This window comes from Anas acuta, chromosome 1 (genome assembly GCF_963932015.1).
Source record: "Anas acuta chromosome 1, bAnaAcu1.1, whole genome shotgun sequence".
In the NCBI taxonomy this organism is placed as follows: domain Eukaryota; kingdom Metazoa; phylum Chordata; class Aves; order Anseriformes; family Anatidae; genus Anas; species Anas acuta.
Window position 1 is genome coordinate 172,569,935 of NC_088979.1, and position 17,006 is coordinate 172,586,940.

Sequence of the window (17,006 nt, forward strand, 5' to 3'; positions counted from 1 at the left end):
CACCGAACACGGAATGCAACTGCGTGTCACTCCACAACACAATAAAAACGTCACCTAAGATCATTCACCCCTTTCTCAAGTTGAGATAAAAGCGTACGGTCAATGGGAAGTTCCTTACAGAAGAATTAATTTTCAGAGCCATGCAGTACTGCCTTTGGGAGAAAAAGGGACAGACCCACTGCAAAGAATTATCTCATCTCCAAAAATTTAACTTGTCAAATTTACCAAATTTCCAAAGTCTGGATCACAAATACTATCTTAGATAAGATGATGCCGAGCAGTTGCATGGGGAACTAAGCACTGAGGAACTAATAAAGAAACTGTACTGTCAATACACATAGTGGTGTTCTTTTTTTAAAGGTTAAGTAAATACTACCTATTGTTTGGTTCCTAACAGAACAAAAGCAACACTGCCCACTAGTATTAGAAGAATTGTATGATGCTTACCTGCGACCACATTCTGAATATTTACCAATATTTTTTAATATTAAGGCAGCTGTTAATCGGATGTGTTTAGTTATTGGTCCCTCTTTTTCATCCTATAAAAGGAAAGAAAAAAAATGTTAAAGATCCATAGTAGTAGGTAATAATTAATATCTAATACTTGAGTCAACCAATACTTACTGTGAAATCTCTGAAGACGAGGTTTCTTGATCCCCTCCTCAACGCCATTAGGGCAGCACTTGGATGATTCACAATGGCCTTCTGTGCTCTGGGAGCAGCAGGAGTACCCCCTACAGCTGGCGGCCTACATTAGCAAAGAAAGAATTAATAAACTTTACACCACTTTCTGATAAACTAACAATTCTGAAAACATATTATTACAACTTTTTTTTTTTAATCTATTTGAACAGAGACAGAAAGATCCATTAATTTTTGGTGCTGATACGCAATTTGTCTTTTCTTTCCACAGCGAGAAACCTTACTGCAAAGCCATCAGAAGAGTCATACGCTTTATTTTGTGTGGGGAAAAAAAACCTGACCATTCTTGAAGAAGTACTGCTCATCACCAATGACATCTGTGATGGAAAGTAATAACATATTGTACTAATGACAGAGCTACTTTCCTGAAGTGTACCTACTTAAAGGAATGTTTTATTACATAGAATATAACAGGAACAGTGATAATGGCTATACAAACATCATCTGAGATTGGGGCAGGACTGTCCTAAAAATATAGCTGTTTAAAACTTGACACAGCTAGGACCATTAAACACTGAGACAATATAAAACACGTATTAGCTGTGCTTAGTAAGCAATGTAAGGCAACATGATCCAAGTTATGATCTAAGACATAAAACACTAAATTGTTAAATCATACCGAACATCTGTAAAACCAGTTACTGCAGCTTTCAAACAGATTAAGAACTTACTCAGGGTATTTTATAAAGCTGGTACAAATAAAGACAGTGAAAGCAAATCCTCAATTTTCAGTATGAACACTGAAGTCAAAATTCTTCCACGTGAAACATTGAAATAAGCCATACAACTGGAGTTTAGAATGCGTAAGTATGCAACTTAATAAGTAAGTCTTTAAGTGTCATAATATCATCAAGGGATGACTGCAGTATCAGTGGTGACATATCACTTCCATAAACTTAGAAATATTCTAGTACCCTAGTAGAACTAGGGTACCAGAACCCCAAGTAGTACCCTGGGTAGAACATATCAACATACTAAAAACAAGGTAGAGCTTGCAAAGGTAGTATAAATCAAATGTAAATGTGTTTGTCTTTTTCTTTTTTTTTAATTAAAGCCAACCTGTAAGAATATTAGGATACTGAGGCACCTTCCAGCAAAGAGAAGTGAAAGTCTTTACAAAGGAAAAAAGAGAAGGGCAGGGGCTGAATTAAGGAACTGTTGGGAAATGACATATGCTTATAGAAGACTGCAGCACAGTAATTATTGATCTTCCTTTTTAATTCCTGGAACATTGTTGTTTTTCTTATATTGTGAAGAACAAGGAACCGAGGCTGTTCCAAATGTCTCTCTTCAACAGCTATCATAATAGGATCTAGAAAGTTGAAGTACTTTTGCCTTGATTCTAGAAATACTGAAAAGGGGCAATTGCAATGAATATGGATTGCCTTCTCTTTTGATTTTGGAAAAAAGGGTCTATAAAGAGTTACTCAGACCTCAAGTAGACCGACTTGTGTCTCCATGCACATATGCATCTCAAGAACGTCTGGAGTTCTAAAAGTTCTTAATTATGTTATCAATTTAATATCAGAAATTAATATCAAATCATTCACTTTATGATTAAAGTTTCCCCATTCCCATGCTACATGAAGAACATTTTTGATAGCTCACACAACCACCTACGCTGACCTAATTAGGGAATTCTGCCTTACAAGAGGGCATGTATGAAAGCCTTTTTTTTTTTTTCTCCTAATACACCTATCTGTGCCAATCCTAAAGAACCCTGCAGGAACAGAGCTATTGGATGTGTTATATGATGAAACTTTTCTGAAATGGCAGAGTTAAAACCACATCATACTAGTAGATTGTATCATCAGCCCTATGCTTCCCACTTACCATGCATTTAAGACTATATTACCATCATTCTTCACTTTGTGGTTTTCAGAGGTCTGAATGCTGCTTAGTGTAATGAAACAAGGCACTATAATGCAACCATAAGTCTGTGCTGAGAAGTTTGGGGATTTTTATTTTTTTTTTTTTATATACGAACAAACTAAATTTCTCAGCTTTCATACTCTGTTTTCTCTCTCTGCTGCCTCCAGCAGCTCAGTAGCAATTTAACTATCTACATCACGGTCTGCCTGTGATTACCAAGTAATCACAACTTTGGCTTGCAACAAAGAAAGTCCAGTTAGTTACTCACAAAGCCCTGGTCTTAATACACTTATACAAGTAAGTGAGCCCTGAATAACTCCAACAGTAACATAACCATCCCCAAAACACTACAGAAACGTATCACACTCTGTAGTATTTATTCCAGATGGCTGAAAAAACTCTGGGAAAAAGGAGAGCCAAACCTGAATCCAGGTAGCAGCACAAAATAAGAAGACCTAGAGGTCATGGTATTTATCTTGATTAACTTGTTTAAAATGATGTTTATTGTAAGAGTACCTGAATCAAATTAGCCCAAATTTTGAACATAAAACTGGAAGGAACACAGCAAGTTGTAAGACAACTCAGCTGAATGAAAGAACACAACTGTACACAGCAAATTACTTTCCATTTGCATTACAACCACCTTTCTGTTACAATAAAATGCTGCCCAGTTGTGAAAAATCAGTAGAGTACATTATGAACAATGTTCACTACTGAGTGCTGACAAACATACCTTAAGGGACTACCTGCTCTTTTAATGGTAACTGTGACCATGTCTCCCACATCAAAATCTTTTCCCTCTTTTGCCTATCTTCTCTTAATGCAGTGGACTTCAAATTTGATTACTGTTATGGACTTTTATCAGTTTCACCTGATAAACCAAGTTATAAACACACAAATTCTTCCAATGATTTCTAATATTCTTATTTTCTCTATTGCTAAGGAGGCTCAGGTCTCTTACTTATTGGGAGGCTTCTGATTTCCTGCTTGTCCAAGTTCATCTTGCTTTAGTCCTGCAAGCAAAGCATCTCTGGAACAATGCTTATCCTGTTTGGGGAAAAAAGGAAGACAGTGTGTGAAATTTTCCCATGAAATCCTTACTGTTTTCTGAAGTAGTATGCGAAAGAAAATCTGCACCTGTAAATGGGTAATGAAGGAAAACCTCTGCCGCTGGAAAGGTTCACATCCCTCCCATAAGCACTGCCCTGGGTAGACATCTTTTCCTCCATGTTCAGTTGCTGCATGATAGAAGACCTGTGATGGTGTTTGAAACCACCTACAAAAAGACGAGAAAGGAAAATTTAAAGGTTTTTTTCAGTTAACGATAAAAGGCAACTATCACAAATATAACCCATACTGGCTACACATTTTTATTTTTCTGAAAGAAAACATGAAATGATAAATGAGAAGATCTAAACGTCTAAATGGAAAAAGCATGTATATATATAATCAGTGAGCTACCAATAAATAGCAATATGGTTTGCTGAATCTAATTGAAATATCTTTTTTTTTTTTTTTTTTAATTTTACTCAAAAAATGCATCTTAACTGCAACAGGTAACTTCTTTGCAATACAATAAAACAAGGTACAAAACTACAAGTGCTAAAAATGTGGATTTCATGTATTATTTTTTTCTGTTTTCCTTCTTTACTGGCAGTCATACTCGGACCTTATACGAACTTTAATTTGGAGAAATGGGATACAGACAATTCATCCTATTTACTCTCAATACTTCATGCTTGACAAAACTGGTGGAGAATAAGGGATCAGTGTAAAATTAGTGCTTTTTAGCACCTGAATTTTAAATATCAAGGAAATGAATAGATGACATTTCCTGATACACACAGAAGTTGGAAGATGTCAACTTATATGACCCCTTTCAACATATTCACTTAAACCTCTATTTTTAAATGACTTCCCAAAATGTCAAACAAAGCGCTTTGCATCCCCACAGCCCCAAAGCATACGGCATTAGATACTTCAGCAAACAAAGTGCTTCTGCATCAACATAAGAGATGAAGTTGTACTAAGCCTGGCCCTGTAATACTCAGGAGTGTATATAATGTGTACATAATGGTTTTTTTTTGATGTTCTATTTGGTGAAAGCCTGTTTTGCCTATAAGGGTTTTCTTCCATGTCAGCATGATAGAAAAATTACAGCTCATTTTGAATGCCACCTCAACAGTTCCTAGATCTGCATTTTCAAATTGTCACGTGTGTTAAAATAACACATCTTTTGTTGTCTATTAGATGGTAATGTAGACTCAGTGTATTTCAAAACATACAAAATGAAAACTGGGGATGACTAAGATTTTTCTTTTTAGCCTAGATATATTTTAAAATATAACTCAAGCATCACAAATTACATCTCCTATTTCAAGAAACAAAAAAAATGGCCAAAAGAAAAGAAGTACTTTGCCACTTACAATTTGTTTGATTTCAAGTAACCCAGTTCATGACCATGTGCTTAAGGCTTGACAGAATAGGCCTGGTAACGCAGCTGCTGCCTTTTGGGGAGTCGTTACCACCCGCAGCCTTCACACCTTTGCTGGATGGAGGCCACCACCGCAGCAGTCTTACTGAAGAGGAAACGCCCCCACCTCAGCCACTCCAATTCACATGCTAGCATTTCGGTTTCAATTAACACAAAACGTATTTGCAGTGTCAAAGGGCTCATTTCATGCAAAGACAAACCTTTGTTATAAACTGAATCCTACTGCAATAACCGCCTGTAATTCAGCAGTTACCTTCCACATAGCAATAAATATTGCTTTCTTAAAAAATAAAAATAAGAAAATCCATCTCTTCCATCCCAGCTGTTACTGAATGGAAGCTGGGAAGAAATACCTGCCTCGTGCTGTTGGTCCAAACAGAAAATACAATGAATATACAGTGTTTTACATCTACATTCGCTCAACAGCAAAAGCTGATCTTTCAGAGAAAAGAGACATCTTCCCACAATAAAGGAGAAAGTCAGTACATAAACTTAAGTCTAGCACTTTATGAATAATCCCTGGCATGGATGAAACAAATTTCCTGGCATACATGAAACCCCAAATGTAGTTTGAAACACTTTATTCAACACAGCTTTATTTTTCTTAAAGCCTCACCGTTTCAACACTGTTTGTTTGTTCACTCTATAATGCATTCAGTGCTATACTTCAAGCAGTGATCTAAAAAGATTCAGATTTACTACAACTTTGTGAGGAAAAACTACTTTTGGCAGTACAAAATTCTATTCAATAACTTAGGCAGCATAGTCAGACCCTATAATACTAGTTTGCAAAATTTAAAATTTATTCAGAAAAGAAATATCTATTTATTCATGAGCCTTAAATCAACATTTTGCTATAGTAATAAAAAACCTTAAGTACTGAGAATATGGTCAGTTGAGCCTAAACTCTTCGTTTCACACTTAATTTCTCCATCATTCTGTTCAGCTGCTGCACAGACCTAATAGCTGATCTGACAGGCAGTGGAGATTCGATAGCAATTCCAATTTATTTTTTAAATATAAAGCAATTTAAGAGCAGACATCTCCTGCCTACTTGTGAAACAAAGTAACAGCTTTTAAATTAACCTGCTTACAATTAGCAGCACTTGCAGACAGCTGAACTTCAAAGGAAAACACCTACTTTCTGTACCAACCATAATGCAAAGCAGCATGCTGACAGCTTTCAGAGCTTTACCTCCACTTCAGATACTGAACCAGAACTCATCTGGGAGAGGCTGATCGTTACGAGTATTTGCATATAGCTGGGCCTGATCTCGTTGTGGTCTTCAGATACTACGAGTAATGAGGACTGTGTAACGTACAGGTCATATACATCAAACTCTGTAGGGTGAGGTACCAACCTCTTGGTATAACGCTTCCAAATTAAATTCAAAAACAAAGCAAGAGAAGCCAGCAAAAACAACCACACCTTTGGAATCCTGCTTATCAACATTTATTGTGACTGTCAATAAAATGTTTCTGAGGGCCTTCACTGCCTCCTGCAATGCAGACTGGAAGGAACACTTAATGCTACTATATTGTGAGAATAAAACTAACAGACACGCTCACAGAACACAAGGGTAAATGACCGTCAAATTGATCCACTGTCCTATCTTCCTGGCAAACCATGAATACCACAAAAGAAGCACTGTTTAATCACAGTGGTATCACAATGATAAACCTGCCTGCTTAATACCTAAGGGCTAGGCAAACATGAATCCAAGTACTGGATGCAAAAGTAACACGCAGGCTAATAACTCACTCAAAAGAAACTTATTTCCTGCTTAAACAACAATAGGAGCAGCAAAGATTGTAGCTGTTTTCAGTGTAACTCTCAATAATGGGTGGCAGTTCCAGATTTTTATGGCAATTAGAAACAGGAAGCCTACAGGAGATTCGATGCTGCTGATTTTTATCAAGCTGTTGAAAGAATATGCATAAGCAATACGCATATGATTAAGCTGCTAACTTAACATTTTGATTCTTTCTTCACCACTAACAATGCTGAGTGTAAGATTTGTCAAAACTCTTTTTAGGCTGGGGCTGAAATAAATATTTAAAAATCAGTGTAAGAAAAAGATGTGTACCACAAGGACTGTATTTTAACAATACAAAATCTCTGACGGCTTTAAAAGTAACGGGACAACTATGAACAAAAACCAGTATAGTAACTACAGGAGAAACTAAAGCAAAAATACAGTATCTTTGAAATAAAAGGCAGAGATCAACTTGTAAAATATTGACCCTGTAGCTCTCGACTCCAGTTTCAGGAAAAATTACCAGAATAATACCTTAAAACAGACTTGGAAAAAGATTGATAATTGTATTGTTCCTCCTCCTGCCCCAAGATTTGTCTGCATGTATGTACATCTTAGTTCACATGACATCAGCTTGTTCCACGGCTAGATGCCGCTTCAATTGTACACAACTCATCCTACACGACTGAAGACATAGAAGAAAGTTGGTGACTAGCTTATGCTTCAAAACTGTAATTCATCAAACTCTTCAAGATGGTATAAACTGCCAAGGATTCTGTTAGGAAATACTCCCAGATTTTCAATTCTATCCCAGTATATCCACTCTTCTAACAACAAAGGTATTTATGCATCGATTGTGAAGCTAGTGAGTATGGATCTACAGCTGTATTTATTCTATAGGCTTACATACATTTCTTACATAGAGAAGTGTCACCTACCAAAGACACAAAAATCACTTTTAAGGTGAAATTAAGGCAAGGATTTTAAAAAGCCACAGTAGTATCTATACTACCAGCCAGAATCTTACGTAAAATACATATATCTTGGCATTGACTTAATGGTCTTTTAATTGTTTGTAAGGAATGAAAGAAACAGAACCTACAACTTAATGGGTCTACAAATTAACTGTCCTTCAGTATTCCTCCTCTAAGTTTTGTTCAAATGCCTCATTTTCACCATTAGTTCCAACAGTTCTAATTTTTCCATAGTTCCATTCCTACTTTCTGAATGTCTACACACCAGCTTTCTGTCAAATCAGCTCATCTTTATGCTCCCTTCGTCTTGTCCTACAACTACAAAGTGTCTCATCCTTTTTCTTGCCCATTCTAAATTTACCTAATTTCTGTCACTGTTTTCAAAGTGGCTATTTGACAACTGCCTTTGTTTCAGAAGTCTGTATCCTTCACTGAGAACTTCTCACGCTCACAAACCAATGTTATTTTAAAAATCAGTATCCAAAACTCTGTTAGCTCACCCCTCTTTTTTTTCTAAATAAAAATATCTTTTTAATGGACAAAAACAGCAAATCCAACAAGTCCAATCATTGCTGTCCAATCTTACGGCTAAGTGCCTTTTTACTTCCTTGTGGGACAAGGAGTCCCGTGGTGCACAAATGGCACCATAACAACTAAAATTAGTCATAACCTAAACAAGACTTTGACCAGGACAAAGAATTGCAACACCCTGCTCTTGCAAAACTGGAAACACAGGAAATATATTAAAGGATGGATACATAAAATAACGTCTAGATATTATTTGTAACTGGAGTACAGTCACTATTTTTCTATTTGCAACACAGAGAACAAGCATCAGAGCTAGGATTATTTCTTCTTGCTCAACTACATGGAAGTATATTATTTATAACTGAAGAACCAATATATTAAAAGAAAGCCACCAAATATGCTTTATGTTCTGAAGTATAATTGAAAGCAGCTAAATGACTTGCGCTCTTCCATCCCCTCAACATTTTTCACTTGTTCTTTTCCCTATTAACCACGTATAAGGTACCTTAAGGAAACAAAATGGATAGAACTTGTCATATAACTTTACAAGCATCAGCTAATTATTAGTAGAACTTAGTTAAATAAAAGAGTCATTTACTTTTTACAAGATTGCCACAGACACATGAAGTTCTGTCCAGGTTTCTTCATTTGCTCTGCATGCTGACTTGCTGCAGTGTATGAAGGTGGCTGCAAATTGATCTGCTGGCCTTGTACTTGCACTGTTGGTATTGACGTCGCAGGTGTGCTCTGCAGAAAGGGTTAAAACACAGTTTTAAACAGGGCATATAACAAGACACGACATACAGTTTACTGTTTGCTCAAAGATCTTTTGTTCTATGTTTCAATCAACCAACAATTTTTCAGATTTTAACAGCTTAATCTCCAAATAAGCATTAACAGACATAATAAAGAGGGATAGATACAACTTTTACACTTTTTACAGCTTTTACTTTATTGTTATTATTTATGCAGAAGTTTCTAGCATTCAGACTGCTACATCTTATGCCCACATTCAAATACAGAATTATGAATGCAAAGGTATTTCTCAAGGGCACCAGTGGAAGGAAGGTTCTCTTTATTTTGCAAACGCTTTATTTGTTCTTAAAGAAAAACTGCAAACACAAGGGGTTGTAGTATCATCAACATAGGGATTACTTCGCTTTCCCATTTAATGTAGTAGAAAATGTTGCTAAAAAGTAAGATGAGCACTGATAATCTAAAACTGCTCTTTGATGAAATGGTTTCACACGCTGCAGCTGTGGAATTCTTGAAGCATCTCATTAGTACACATCAGTCTGTGTTACACAGTACGTAACAAAAGGTAAACTCAACAATGCTGAAAAAAAACCAAAACCACTATAAAAGACCAGTTGGCTCAAACCATGACTTTTTTTTTCCCCTCAAAACTTTGCAAATGATATAATTAAGCTCTTGTAAATCTGCACGTCCCTTTATGTAACACACCAGAACATCTAAACATGCTGTGCTACTTGCATGCAGTGAAATACAAACAGCTCAAAAAGATGTTCCCCTGGCTTTCTCACAACTTTATGAGGATCTTATTCTAACATTAAATAAAAAATATCTTAAGTCAACTACAAAGTTCAAACTCAATGTGTGTTTTTGTGTGTTTTTTTTCCCTTCCCCCTCCCCTCTGAGTAATAAAAATACCGAATGCTGATTGCCCCACTTTGGAACACTGTTTACTTTAGAATACTGATTCTCTTCTTCCTTTTTCCTAGAAGTCTCTGGCTGGCCAGGCACTTATAAGAAGGAGGACAGTAAAAATATTAAGCTTTTGAATACTGTCTAGCGAAGAAGTTGTTTTATTCCCTTCTGACAGAAAAGGAATGCATCGCTGTTCAAGAGCTCAAATAAAACCACTTTTAAATCCACTTTCAAGTGGTGCACCCAACACCGCATTGACATCATTACAGCTCTGTTACTGAACAGCTGCAGATTTTAACTGCAAAGAAACAGCTAAGTGCAACTTCTGACATGTCGTAGGAAACTGCTCCTAAGTTTTCTTGCTGCTGCTCTCCAAAACTCTCCCAAGGTACAGTCCCTCCTTACAACACATTATTAGCTATAATAACATAGCCAAAAGGACAGCAGAAAAAGTCTTATCAAAACCAAAATACCCCCACGTCTAAGCACAAATCCTGACAAACAAGAGGCAAAAACTCAGCGAAACTCCAGAGCACAGCACGACTATTACAGGATGCCTGTTGCTGGTGTATGAGAAAAGCTGCAAGAAGAGACTTGAGCCCATTAGTCATAAATACAAATTGTTTTGGACTCTGCAATTATTTTCACTCAAAGATCTCTAAGCCCTTTAACAGATTGGGAAATGAATTTTCACAATGTCTTTTTTAACACAGGTACACACGGGCACACCCCCTTTTAGGATCCACCTCCCTTTAACGAGGCGTTTTTAAAGTGAAGCTGAAAGTCAAATCTTCGAGAGTCAGCAGCACAGCTCGTTTTGCAGTCTTCACTTAGCATCCTCCTGTCAATACATAACGATGGTCTTTGTGCAACTTTTTATCCCCACAGAACTTGTGGCTCATTTAATGTGCTGAAGAGAGTGAGATTACTGAATTAATTCAGGATTTCATTTAATTCACATCACTCAATGCGTGGTTCGTGTATTATTTACTCCATTCTACGCAAACCCTGCAATTAATCCAGAATTATGAATTTTCTCAAGGGTTTTCCTGGCAAGCTCTCCTAGTGGTATTCTAAGGTCTTAAACAATTTTTTAATGAGATGGTATTATTTTAAATAAGGAGAGCTGAGATATTTAATACAAAATGTTAAACGCTGCAAATGAAAGAATTCGGAAAGGGAAACAATTTTCAGGACAAAAAGTTAAAATCAATTCCCTCCCTCCAATTCCTTCCTGCCCTAGTCTTCTATGAGGAAAAAAAAATACAAAGCTGGTAGACTGAAAAGAAACATATAAGATAATTGTTGTTTAGTGTTCTCTTATTACTGTTGCACTTTGGAGTGGGGTAACTTTGTTCCAACTTGTAGCATTAGCTGGTTACAACACCCATGAGCTTCTAAATCCAATGTGTTGCCTGTCCATCATTTGGGCTGATAATATTCTATACATCAACAGAGGAAGGGAAGTCGCATTTGTTTTCCTAGGTCTTATTTTAGAAACAAAAATTCTGTGTTTGAACATCGTAAAGCTTTCCTTTCTTCATTCTGGAGACCTGAAATACTCATATTTTTATTTTTTTTCCCCTGCTTTATTTTCATGTGTTGATTTAAAGAATGCACGATACGCTGGAAATCACTGACCTCGGGTGTGAACTCCTTTATTCCAGCACGCACCTAGAAATACTTGCTATGTGATACCTTCTTTACAGTACCGATACATAATGACTATGCAAACTTAGTTCTCTGTGTTAATGAACTAAGTATAGCATTTCACCCCCTCTAATAAATTATTTCTCAGGGAAGTACCATAGAAAGAAGTTTCCTCGTGTCATCAGGTATTTCACAGGATTCCCTCCACTAGCAACAACATGAAATAATTCCAGGTTCCTCACAAAACCCACTGCCCAGTACTCCAGCACACCTGACAGTTTTACAGCCTCTTTCTATACCCAGGCGAGCTCTCTCCACGATCACAATTAGCAGCTGACACCACTTAGCACTTCTGCAAATCAAACCTCACTGGACCCCAGGACTGCACGGTACCTCTAGCATCAGCATCCTAGCTCTCGTTTGAAACGCATAGCCAGGTCATGAAACCACTTTCACAGACCACTGAATGCCGTTTTAAGGACTTGGGGGTCCTTATACAAGATATAAGTCCACAACTTTTTGAGAAACTAAATCCTAACTAAAGCAGAGCAGCTAAATACGCAATATTTGTATTACATGCACACATATATAAGGAACGAATCCATGTTTAGGGAGCTCCCAACTCAAACGATCTAAGCCACTCCATGAAGTTTGCCCCAAATTACCATTAGTTCCATGCAAACTGACCTGGTAACTGTGTTTGCCATGGTCTGGGAGCCCTACAACACCACACACTGTGTTAAAGCAGCTAAGACACCGCACAAAGAACCTGAAGCAGCTTTTTAGAGAGGCACAGAAATACCATTCTCTGACAAACTGATTCCTTCTTTTATTGCCCTTTGCGAGCAACCCCTAAGACAGCATGTTCTTCATACACTTCATGGGAGCGTTGCTGCATTCCCTGTTGTTGATTACCTGGGTCTTTGCAGCAAGATCTCAACTCAAGGCACATCTCTCAGCTTGCAGAACAGGTGTACAGATGCAAAAGCTGAAGTTTGAATGCTGAAAGTTAGGGGGTTTGTAACCTCACGGTCCACTGAGTAAAACTGAGCTGTGCAGACTGCTGGCCTTCAATGGTTTTTCTCAGAAGAATATACTGACCATATACTAAAGATAGCAGAAAAAAAACAACTGTGGTCACTGTTTCATCACCCGTGGGCTCTTCACCTGCACTGCTGATGAAGGACATCTCAAACACGGCATCAGCCGTGACATGCCTGAGCCCAGGTTCAGTGCTGGGTAAAGGCAGCTCTCTGCTTTACAGGCCAGTTCTGCTCTCACAAACGGACGCTGTCCCACGTTCAGCTTGACTTGACGTGGCTGGAGCCAGACAGGGCCTCCTAGCACCATGTCCCTGTTACCAGAAGCGTGCTTTGATTCAGAGCAGAAGGCAAATGTTGAAGCACAGCTAGCAAGCCTAGCTGAACTGGAGCTGCCCTCGTGAGAACCATCAGGGTCCCTGCAGTGCACCTCCCAGCACGGCAGGTTCTGGCTCAGGCACAGGCCCTGCCCAGAAAGCAGCTTCTTTCTTTGTCCAGCTACTGCGATTCCTGTATGATAGAGAGCTGGGACTACAGACACGAAGAATTCTTTGAAGTAGAAATTAAAAAGTGAAGAAAAAAATATTGAGATTTTTTTTTTCCGCAGTTACCTTAACTTTAATTAATCTTAATTTTACCTTTACTTTGCCAGCTGCCTTTTACTACAGTCATTTCTTCAGGATAACAGCATCACTTCTGAATTGACCACACAAAGGCCAGGAACGAGGTACTGGCCTCATCAAGAACCTGGCACAGGTGATTAAACACAGAGGAGGATGCTTTAAAGAATGGTTTCCCATCTTGCTCCCTGGGCCAATGGAAACAAGAATATATTGCAGGGGAGATAAACATGATGGGTAGCCAAGATTAACAATGCTGGCTACATTATTCTCCAAGCACATTCCTTGAATTATGTCACTGATGCTGACTTGAGAGACAGCTGTTTGGTCACTCCCCCAGTTCATTTTGAAGAAAATCTTTTGACAGCAGTCTTTAAAGAATTACAATTTAAGCAAAGTTAAAAAAAAAAAAAAAAAAAGAAAGAAAACATTATTTTTAGAGTCTACATTTAAGACTGGCTGTTAAAATTTTGCTTACAGCTGAGTACTGTATTGTATTGCAACACTTCAAACTACGATTTTTTTTAGTATATATTTTACTACCTACCCTACACATTGCTATTATAGATAAACTTTAAAACAATACAAAAGATCCTCTTAATATTCTGCTCTCTCACACATCTTTCTGCATTGAAATGGCTGAACAGTACCTGGGCTGCATCACCAGCACTGTGGCTAGCAGGGCGAGGGAGGTGATTCTCCCCTCTCTTCTGCTCTTGTGAGACCCCACTTGGGGTGCTGTGTTCAGCTCTGGGGCTCCCAACACAAGAAGGACATGGAGCTGTTAGACTGAGTCCAGAGGAGGGCCACAAGGATGACCAGAGGGCTGGAGCACCTCTCCTATTAAGACAGACTGAGGGAGTTGGGGTTGTTCAGCCTGGAGAAGAGAAGGCTCTGGGGAGACCTCATTGTAGCCTCCCAGTACCTAAAGGGGGACTACAGGAAAGCTGGGGGTCTTGTCATGGAGTGTAGGGATAGGACAAAGAGTAATGGATTTAAGCTGAACAAGGGTGGGTTTCTATTAGACATTCAGAATAAATTCTTTACTGTGAGGGTGGCGAGGCTCTGGCACAGGCTGCCCAGAAGCTGTGGGTGCCCCATCCCTGGAGGTGCCCAGGGCCAGGCTGGATGGGGCTTTGGGCACCCTGGGCTGGTGGGAGGTGTCCCTGCCATGGCAGGGGGTTGGAGCTGGGTGGGCTTTGAGGTCCCTTCCAGCCCAAGCCATTCTGTGAGGCTACGACGTTGTCGCTGCAGTATGGTTTGCACTGAACTCTACTACACAAATGCAAGCTCTTAACACCTGCACAGTCCACTTGCAGATCAGGCACTTGAGCCTATTCAGAGAAGGAGATTTTATCTCTAGACTGAGTGGCTTTAGATCGAGATATTGGCCAAAAAAAAAGGAAGTCCTGTATATCTGTGAAAACTGAAAGCTCAGAGGTTTCTACTAACCAGAATGAATTGTTTACAAAACACCCTAAGGTATTTCACAAACAAGAGCTCCTCCATTTGGGCACAAGAGCTCCATGTCTGCTAGGAGCAACAAAACCCCACGGTCTGGGGCCAGAAACAGCCTGCACCTCCATTTCACAGAGCCAACACTGCCATTCTCTTTATGGATTCACGGATAACTATTTTAGCATGATGTCTGCCCTATTTGAAGGCCTACTGCACCTCCAGCAGGAGCACACACTGCGTGCCAGTGTCACGGGGCCCTGCTGACATGCAGAGCTCTGTGCAGCTTCAAAGCACTCAGCTTTTCTTCACCCATCACCTGTATGTGCAAACCCTTACGTAAATAAGTTTACATCAACATTAAATGGTTAATTATTACATATCGTGAAATTTACAGTTAAATATTACTGAAATGTTCCTGTTTAGCCTCCTCAGGAAAATGGAATATATTAAAAGGCAACACAAGCTGAAGATGAACATAGCAGGACTTGAGTACAAGGTAGGGGTCAGGTGGCTGGGAAGGCACTAAAGCAAATGTTCTTTTCTTGTTGCTCAACTGCTAAGGTTTAAGTCTGCTTGCAACAGTGTGCCTCACAAGCAAAGAGCAGTAACAGCGCAGAGATTCTGTATTTCGGTACTTCCAGCTGAGAAACTCATTTGCTCTGTGACTAGGAATGAATTACACCTCCTGGGGCTACACACCTGCTTTCTGCTGCATGGTAATTCTCAGCTTCCCAATCAACTGAGAGCAGGAGCAAATAGTTAAGGCAACGCTTACGTGGTTTTTGCCACCTAAATTTCCACACAAGCACGTTTCAAGTGGGCGGCCAGGAGAGAAACAGGGATGCTTTGTTTACGAGGGGATGACAGTGATGAGCAGGGAAGTGATTACTTAAAAAGCCAGATCAGGCAATTCACATCTGATTCGCTCACTCGTAGAAACCTGGCATAATATCAGAGCGCTTCTTCAAAACACAAACCCATTGGGGTAAACCAACGTGGTTATGTTCAACAGATGCTTCGGAGAAGTTAGAAGAGGAGTAAGGAAAAAATGGAAAAGAAAAAGTACACAGGTAGGTAATTACTCATTTCTTTTTCCTTTTCATCCACCACACCAGCACAATGCCATAATCCAGGAACCAAAAACAGAGAAATAAAAGAAAAGAAAACTAAGAAAGTAAAGTGCCAACTCTGTCTCCTCACAAGGCCACATTTCAAGGGCTTACCAAATACTGATGGAGATAAGAGAAAAAAAAATCCAACACTGTGCATCATACATTCCTTTCCTGACATAACCCATGGCTCAATTTTTGTAGGAAAATACAAAAGAAGTCAGTATATATGTAGTTATTTTTCAGCCAGTCCTGCTGCCATGCATTTAACACTGAACCATCACAGACTGTACCCAGAAGACACCTGTATTTGTCTAGCTGCATGCAGAGAGCACCACACGGGCTGTCTCATAAACATGAAGTTTGTAATTGTTGCAGGCCATTTTCCCCCCTCAGGCATACAGTAGCAGCCCATTTCATAGTACCCTTCACATCATGAAACCAACCTGAACTTTTACATTCCATGAAGAATTATTTCACTTTTTTTCTTGCCTTCTCTTTGCTGTTCCCCCTCCTCTGCTTTATTTATCTTTCCTTATCTTTGGTTCAAGCATCTTCCCTTTCTCCCCTCTGCAGTTCATGACAACTTATCCTGCTACAGCTGCATAAGCAACGCTCTCCTCCTCCCTCTTCTGTCCTCTGCATCTCCTTTTCCAGCCTTCCTGCTGTGGTCAAATTTTATTACAGATTTTCTTCCTCTATTCCTTTCTCACTTCTCTGAAATACATACTCTGGTTTAAAATAAAATTTTAGGATGACAGACAAGCAGGAAATCACATAATAACAGCCTCAGCAGCTATGTAATTTTGCTGTAGCTAATATCCCTTTATTTCCTGTCCCTCACCATTTTTCTTCCATGGGTTGCATTTATACTAAACTTCACGCTGTTTGCAGAGAGAAGCATCTTCCCCTATTTCTTCTGCAAGAGACAAAGTATAGGCTAGGTGCTCTAGAGAGGATAAAGCAATGCAGATGTTCGAGTGAAACAAGTGTCCCTTAGCTGCTGCCTTTCAACAAGTCAGAGACAAGCAAGCTGCTTATCATATGAGGAAGGCTCTCAAAACGGGAGGGAAAAAATAATTTGGTATGAATTTACAGTACCTAAACCCAACAGTCACTAGTAAAACCCACACT

The 17,006-nt window shown here is 38.9% G+C and overlaps 1 protein-coding gene across 1 annotated transcript in view; it reads right to left on the reverse strand.

Annotated features, from left to right (window-relative positions):
- ARID2 (AT-rich interaction domain 2) overlaps nt 1-17,006 on the reverse strand; it is a 102,717-nt gene that overhangs the window by 3,406 nt on the left and 82,305 nt on the right. Inside the window, exons 16-20 of the mRNA XM_068669355.1 lie at nt 8,926-9,074; nt 3,712-3,850; nt 3,536-3,621; nt 625-748; nt 448-539 (exon numbers count right to left, since the gene is read on the reverse strand). Coding sequence (XP_068525456.1) covers nt 448-539; nt 625-748; nt 3,536-3,621; nt 3,712-3,850; nt 8,926-9,074 — 590 coding nt within the window. The remainder of the gene's footprint in view (nt 1-447; nt 540-624; nt 749-3,535; nt 3,622-3,711; nt 3,851-8,925; nt 9,075-17,006) is intronic.